This window comes from Anomalospiza imberbis, chromosome 6 (genome assembly GCF_031753505.1).
Source record: "Anomalospiza imberbis isolate Cuckoo-Finch-1a 21T00152 chromosome 6, ASM3175350v1, whole genome shotgun sequence".
NCBI classification, from domain to species: Eukaryota; Metazoa; Chordata; class Aves; order Passeriformes; family Viduidae; genus Anomalospiza; species Anomalospiza imberbis.
In genome coordinates this window covers 7,294,279-7,302,170 of record NC_089686.1, presented here as the reverse complement: position 1 = coordinate 7,302,170, position 7,892 = coordinate 7,294,279, and the positions used below count along the sequence as shown (strand labels likewise).

Sequence of the window (7,892 nt, the reverse complement as noted above, 5' to 3'; positions counted from 1 at the left end):
CAATGGAAAAGATAAAGCTGGGCTGGTCAGTGGGATAAGCAGCAAACACATGGATGAAAATTCTTTGGAGCCTACGGTCTGTCATCTCTCAGCCCATCTTCATCATCCACCCAAGCTCAGGCTGCCTGGAAACAGCCCCATAAGCTGGTGCATTCTGGAGGCCAGGGCATTATTTGCCTTAAATATTCAAGAATTGCAGTTATGGGGATGCAAAAATGGACTACAAACTATCAAATGCTGATCATCAAATGATGATCCGAGGCACTGAGTATCTTCTGCAGAGGCCCTGAGTCAGCACAGATGCCATAGAGGAGGTGGGTGTGATAGATCTTGGAAACTGCACCAAAATCATGACAAAAGCGCACAAACAGTGATTTTCACTGCCTTTTCCAGCTGGAAAAACAACGTGTGAACATCAAATTAACCTGGGGGCAGCAGGACGCTGTATGGACTGGACGTTTGACCAGGTTCAGAACGCAATCTGGTGACATCCACCGGAAAGACACCTCAGAGGCGGTACCGAGTGCCTGAGCTCGGTGGGGCTCGCCGGGGCGCGCAGGGGCCGCGCTCGCGTTTCCCGGGAGAAGCCCATCCCTGCCCGGGAGGGGCTGCCGGTGGCCAGGCAATCGCGGTCAAGGGTGGGAGTGCCGCCTGCGCCTCCTCCTCTGCCTGGCACCTCACCCGGCACAGCTGCTCTCGCCTAAAATAACCCTTGGTTCAGCATCAGCGAGCGAGTGCGGGCGGCCTGACAGAGAAATGGTTCGTCCGCAGGACTCGGGGTGGTTAAAGCAGCACAGAGGCCGCAGACATTGGTGAGGAAGCCAGATCGCATCTTCTCGTCCATTCCCGGCCAGACCGGGGAAGCTCCTTTTACTTTTTTTTTTTTCCTGTAAAAAAACAAAACAAAACCAAAAAAAAAAAACCCAAAAAAAAAAAAAATCCCCACCCAAACCAAACCAGCAAACAACCCCAACCCCACACACTTCAGGCCGAGAGCTGAGGCGCTCAGCAGACCACACTCCGCCACTGCGCGATTAAGAAGCCGAGCCCCCCAGCCCAGGCTGATGCCTTTGGCAACGCACGGGAAAACACGCACCCTCCCAAAAAAAAACAAAAACCCCAGGCTCCTTCCCTCCCCCGCACGGGAGCTGCTGCGAGCAGCGCGGGCCGTGCCGCCCGCAGCCGCGCAGGGGCCGCGCCCACCGCACCGCCGGGGCGCGCAGGGGCCGCGCCGAGCGCCGCGCTCGCGTTTCCCGGGAGAAGCCCATCCCTGCCCGGCCCGGCGGGGCCCAGCCCGCCCGGCAGGAAGCGCGGGGGGGCAGCGCCCACCCCATCCGCCGGGCGGGCAGCGGGGGCGGGCGGTCGCGGCGCTTCCGCGCGGGTAAGCGGCTGCGCGGGCGCGGGGGAGCCGCGGGGCCGGGCCGGGAGGGAGCGCGCTGGTCCCGCGCCACGGGGAGGCCGCGCTCGCCGCCTCCCGATGCGCGTCGTGTCTCTCCCCCCCTCCAATAATTTTCTGCGGAAACAATAGCAAATATCAGCGTTTATTTGCGCAGGGGCCGCGGGCGGGGCGGGGCGGGGCGAGGGCGGCTCAGCGCGCACAATGGGGGCTTTGTTGGACGCACGGGGCTCCTCCGTGCCGGAGCCGCCGGGCTCAGCCCCGCTCCCCCGTGCTCCCGCCGCGGCTCCCGGGCAGCAGAAAGCGCCATCAGATCAGAGGGAAAACGAGAGCCAGGTTTAAAGTTAGTGCCGACACCCCGCAGAGCGTAGTTAATCGGCGGGAGAAGCATCTCTGAGTGTAGCTGGCAGATGGGAAAGTCCTCGAGAGGTCCTGAGCTCATTGGTCGTGGGTTTGAGCACCAGCGGTGGTATCAGAAGGAGAAACTGTTAAATAGGGGTGCAGGGACTATCTGGAGGAGGGAAGAGGCTCCATGCCAGGCGTCCGTGTCGTTTCGGTGGTGAGAAGTCAACATTTGAGGCTTTGGGAGCTCTCTGATTTCCTAATGAGATGAACATCTTGTTCCCTTGCTCCCAGGCACACCATGGATACCACCGGCCACAGCGTCCTCCTCCTCCAGCAGCTGAACATGCAACGGGAGTTTGGCTTTCTGTGTGACTGCACGGTTGCCATTGGAGATGTTTACTTCAAAGCCCACAGAGCGGTGCTCGCTGCTTTTTCAAACTATTTTAAGATGATATTTATTCATCAGACGAGGTAAGAACGCACAGCTCTCCTCTTATCCTTTACCACTCCCAGAATTCTGCTTTTTCTTCCTTCTAAAGGTATACAAGTCTAAAATTGAGTATAAATGGGAATGTTAGGTGGCCTGAGATTATTTTCCTAACCCAGCACAGGCCTTGGCTCTCTAAACAATCCCAGTCCAGAAAGTACTGCCCTTTAAAACCACTTTCTTAGCATATGGCAGCATCAGACCCTGCATTTTGGAGATGAGGCATTTGTGTGACCAGATAAATAAAGTGTGTAAGTACCACCATCTTCCTGCAGTGAGAACCTTGCAGATTTAGAATCCAGGGATATCCTGATATGTCCTGCCCATATGCAGGATGTCCAGTACTTTGCCTTAGGTTGTTGTCAAGCTTGCTGGGTGAGACTGTCATTTTTGGCAGGATCCACAGGCTTGAAACAATTGAGAAGCTGTGGCCTTATCACAATTCTGTGCTTCAGACTCTTGGAGATAAGGGCCGAGACTGAGATCATCTGTTCATTTCAAGCTGTTGTTCACATGCTTCACCTGGCCAGGTCAGGAGTGGTTCTGCAGCTATAACAAGAGCAGTGCCAAGGTCTGGCCTCTGACCTGCGGCTGGCTGCTTGTGATAGATTAAGCCTTCTTCATTCCCCTTCCTTTCTGAGGGTCGTGGCCTCCAGCACCTCTGCAAGATAATCTTTAGGATCAGCTGCATCGCCCCTTGGCTGGAAGTGAGATGAGTTAACTGCCCTTCCCTGTGGATGTTGTTTGCTGACACTTAAGTGCAATATTCATAAAGATTACACAGTACTGGCAGCTGAACTTCTTACTCAGATAAATGGAGTGGCACACACTGGTGATGCACAGCTTGCACGGCATCGCTGCCGTGCCGTGCGCTGCAGCTGGCTCTGCATGGGAGGGATGGGGTGGCCAGGGCTGGTCCCTTGCACCAGCCTCAGCTGCAGTTGTGCACATGGTCTTCAGAATCGCAGGGATAAACGCAGACTAAGGCACTTGGCTTTGCAAACAAAGCTTCTGCACTTCTGCGGGCTTGGCAGGGAGTACTGCTTGTAAAAGTGCTCTCACAGCAAATGGGCAGGTAATGGATCAGGATTTGGAACCCTCCATGTACTTAATCATCTGTTTTGTTTCAGCGAGTGCATAAAAATTCAGCCTACAGACATCCAGCCTGACATATTTAGCTACTTGTTACATATCATGTACACTGGGAAAGGGCCAAAGCAGACTGTCAGCCAGAGCCGACTGGAGGAGGGCATCCGCTTTCTGCACGCAGACCACCTCTCCCACATCGCCATCGAGATGAACCAGGCCTTCTCCCCAGAGCCGGTCCAGTCCTCCAACTTGTACGGGATCCAGATCTCCACGGCACACAAGCTGGCAAAGGAGCGCCTGGGAGCGAAGGAGAGCCTTCCCAAGGCGGGCGGCAGGTCTGCGGCCCAGGGCGATCACCCCCAGCTGCAGCTGTCCCTGGCCATCGGCCTGGACGACGGCCCCCTGGACCAGCAGGTCGCTCGCCCCTCGGCCCAGCCCGCGGCTCTGGCCAAGCCGGCGGAAGAGCGCCCGAAGCTCTCGGTTTCCATTAAGCAGGAGAGGTGCGACTCGGAGCCCGTGGTGTCCCAGAGCTGCACCCCTCCTTCTCCAGAGGTAGCGAGCCCCATCCTTGCCAAGGGCAGCCTCAAGGTGCACTTGTGCCACTACTGCGGGGAGCGCTTCGACTCGCGGGAGGGGCTGCGGCAGCACCTGCACACCCACGTCTCGGGCTCGCTGCCCTTCGGCGTCCCGGCCTCCATCCTGGAGAGCGGCGACCTGGGGGAGGTGCAGCCTCTGGCTGAGGACAGGGAGCCTGGGGATGGCCATCGTCTCGGGGCCTTCCTTCTCAAGGAGGATGAACATCAGCTGGAGCATCCGAGCTGCAGCGACCTGGAGCCTCTGCAGATCGGGCAGCTCTCCCTCATCTCCAAGGACCACGAACCGGTGGAGTTGAACTGTAACTTTTCTTTCTCAAGAAAGAGAAAGATCAGCTGCACCGTCTGCGGCCGCACGTTTTTCCGGAAGAGCCAGCTGCTGGAGCACATGTACACGCACAGAGGGAAGCAGCACAAGTACAGCCGCTGCCAGCGGCTGGAGAGCCCCAGCACCCCCAGGTTTCACCCTTACTGTGACAGCGAGAGCGTGGGTAAGAGCTCCAGCTTGTCCCAGGACCACTTAGATGAATGTATACTGGAGTCAGATCTCATCCAAGAAAGCGTTGATACGATCCTGGTAGAGTAATTCTCCCCCTTCAGATGCTGAAACTGGATGTTTTGGCATTCTCCACCTAGGGAGTGGCTGCTCTGTGCAGCTGAATTTCTTGAGCCACAATTCCCCTCACCGCTGAGATAACTGTGAAGGACTGTGTACTTTGACTTGTGTACTTGCTTTTTTTACTCCTCTAACTTTTAAACTCGAGCTAATTCCCATCTAAGTCCTTCTTGGAAGCCTCTGTGTAACTCAGTTATGTTTTTCCTGAATGTGAACTGATTCCTACTCTGCTTTACTGGAGTAAAGGCTGTATTGCTGCGTGTGAGGTTTAAACATTGTCTAGTACTCTGTGTGGTGCCTAGGATTGTTTGTATCCCATAGAATTGCTCTTCTGAAACCAGATGGATGGAAGCGTAGAGGGAAATACTTATTGTGTTTCCCAAACAGTTTGTTTTTAATGAAAATAAATATCTCAAGGAGATGAATCCTGAAGTTCATGTTGTTCATGTAACTGCAGTTAATAAATCTCTACATAAATATTTGCAGGAGCCATAAGGCTGCTCTTTTCAAGGGAATTGGCAGTGTTGATGTAGGGGTGGCAACCTTCATTTTGACAAGCCCTGGAGTCCTCATCTGTCTTCTAAATTTACTTTTAGACTCTAGGGATTTGCATGTGTTTTTCCTCCTTCCTACTCCTCCCTCGTTCACTGCTGCTGCTTAAGCAAGGACAGCTTTTGATGCCCCTCTAGGACCATGTTCCATTATTGGACTGTCTTCTCTGCAGGGAGGAAGGAAAGCAGCAAAGGAGTGTTTTCTCTTCTTTGAGAGGAGATATACCCTAACTTAAGTCTTTACAGGATTAAATGCCATGCACGTATTTTCTGAGTGAAAATGATTTCTGACTTTATAAACAACTTGGAGTAAACACATTTTTAAATATTACAATCTGTATATTTGCTCAGAGCAAATACACAGCTTGTTATTTTTTCTCTGTTTGCAGAGGCACTGTGAGATGGTAACATGCAAGTTTTTTGCCTTTCATATAAACATAGAATGGTTTGGGCTGGAAGAGACATAAAAGATGATCTAGTTGCAACCCCCCCTACCATGGGCAGGGACACCTTCCACTAGACCAGGTTGTTCAAAGCCCCATCCAGCTTTTCATTTATCATTACTTGTAATCTGAAGGGTAATATCCAAGAAGGGGTTAAAATTATACCTATGCCTCTTGAATTCATAGTTTGTCCCTCTCTAGTTTTTATCCCAGGCTTCCCACCAGATGGGCTGCAGCCCACCCCTCAGAGATGCTGTTTCTTAGAAGGTCCCGAGGAGACACACCAAGCTCTTAGAGAGCCGAGGTCTCTTCTGCAGCACAGAGCAAAAGCCTCGTGAGCTGCTCCCGTAATCTCTTTACCCAGATTTTGGGAAGCTGGAGGCTTCCTGCCAGTCCTGGTGGAGCCAAGTCATTGCCTTTGGAAAGGGGGAGCCTGAACAATGGTGTGAGAACAGTTTGCTGTCAGAATGCCTGCTTCAAAGCTCTTTGTAGTCGGACTCTTGAGCTGTCTTTGATATTGTCCTGGAGCAAGAGCTGCAATTTAATCACTGCTGAATTAAAAGACCATCTGAGGTCTTTGTAAGGGCGGTTGTTGCTTCTCCTGGGCAGGGAGCTGCTCACTCCAGGGGATGGATTGGCCACTGAGAGCCGCCAAATTGTGTTTCAAGACAAAGGGGCAAAACAACCAGTCCCCGAGCCTGCCAAGATGATGTTGCAAAATGCAGGCTGTGGTTTGGAGTGTGCTTCCCTGCAAGCCCCAGTGCTCCTTTTGCTGCGTGTACCCATGAAAGCTGCTCTGGTGTGAACACATTTGAACTCTGATTAAAAAGCCATTCTTTGAAACAAGCAAACAAACAGAACCCAGCTGACACCCAGGCCTGTGAATGCTGCATCTGAGCATGGAGCCATTCACACAGAGCATTTCCTAGAAGAGAGCCTTCTGCCTCTCTCCCAGCCTAATAGCATCAGCTAAATCACATCCAGCACAGGCTGCTCATAACTGGGCAAATGGCCTCCGGCTTCCACTGACCTCTATTTCTACATGATGGGTAAAAAAAAAAAAAAAACTAAATAAAAAGAGGTATTTTATGGTCATTCCCTATTTGTATGTGACACTTTACTGAGTGGGCTGGCTTCTCCGGGTGCTGCTTGCTTCCCTCGGCTTCCTGCATTTAATTTAAAAACCGAGAGAAGCGTTTGCTGGGGTGGCTAGAGCTGTAGAAATGAGCTGTAGAGGGACTGAATATCTACTATTCAGTCAGTAGATAAGCACCTCGGATTGTCAAATAGGTGCCTAACTTGCCTGAAGTAATTGGTATTGAAAGTCAAAGGGCTCTTGATGTCTCTGCAGAGGTAACAGGGTAGTGGTAACAGAGGTCATTATTGGGGACAGCAGCAGGGACAGCAAGCAGCAGTGCCCAAGGCATCTCTGGGACACGCTGCTCATCCTCAGGTGCGTGGGCTGTTTGCTTCTTGCCCATTAAAAAGGGAGCTTTTGTAAAAACTATGATGTCGGGTAAAAGAGCCAAACATCCCTCAGTTGTATGTGCTGTAGGAGTGATTCCATGGTACTGACTGCAAACACACCAGCAAAGCTGAAATGAGACATAAACCAGGGCTGTGTTCATGTCCTGTGGATCCTAGAAAAGATACAACTGTAGAGGATTGTTTTCTGTTATCCTCACACCCCCTTTTAAAGGTGTACTTTGGTTAACCTCTGTGGGACTGAACATCTGTGACATCAAACGTCTGCCAAAGGCATTTTTTTTGCATCATTTGCAATACAAGAAATGCATTTTCAGCAGTTTTCTACTGCAAGTGTTAAAGCACTGTTATAATTAAAGCAGCAGGAAAAGCTGGAGACAGAAGTCATCAGCTCTGAGTTATGTTAACATAAAAACATAATTCTCTCCAAGTCTTATGAATAGAAAATAATTTTACAGGGCAGTTACATTTGCTAAGCAAGGGCAGCAGCTGCTCCTGGATAAATCATGAGAAGTTTTATTACTGTATGTGGAAGACACTTGAATTACTGAGTGCTTAACCTTTATGCCGGTGCATGCTTGGAAATCTGCCTGGCTTGCACAGCTGAGTTTGACAAATAGTATACTCATTTCTTCTTGGGGTTTGATTTTTTTTTTTTAATAAAAACCTAAAACATTTTGTCACAGTGTGCAGAATAATTATACTAGTGATTCTTTCCAGATATCTGTGATTGGTTAATTGATGCACATGGGCTTAGGCAAAGAAAGCCCGGAGGTGGGAATACTTCAAGGCTGGAAGTCTCAAAGCTCTGATGCTGCTGGATCCAACAACGTCTGTGTTTCTCAGGCTTCTTAGGGTGTATTATAGTGTGTGGACAAAAGTGTATT

At 51.3% G+C, this 7,892-nt stretch overlaps 1 protein-coding gene across 3 annotated transcripts; it reads left to right on the top strand.

The window, feature by feature from the left end:
* Window positions 1–12: 12 nt before the first annotated feature.
* On the top strand, window positions 13–4,951 carry ZBTB25 (zinc finger and BTB domain containing 25). 3 transcript variants are annotated; one of them, XM_068192211.1, is made up of 3 exons: window positions 13–314; window positions 2,033–2,212; window positions 3,359–4,951. In XM_068192211.1, exons 2-3 carry the CDS (start codon window positions 2,040–2,042, stop codon window positions 4,494–4,496), a joined length of 1,311 nt encoding a protein of 436 aa, XP_068048312.1. In that variant the 5' UTR covers window positions 13–314; window positions 2,033–2,039; the 3' UTR covers window positions 4,497–4,951. The 3 variants fall into 3 exon arrangements, with proteins under 3 accessions (XP_068048312.1, XP_068048311.1, XP_068048310.1); XM_068192210.1 differs by lacking the exon at window positions 13–314 and adding an exon at window positions 1,248–1,381; XM_068192209.1 differs by lacking the exon at window positions 13–314 and adding an exon at window positions 1,506–1,955.
* Window positions 4,952–7,892: the final 2,941 nt, after the last annotated feature.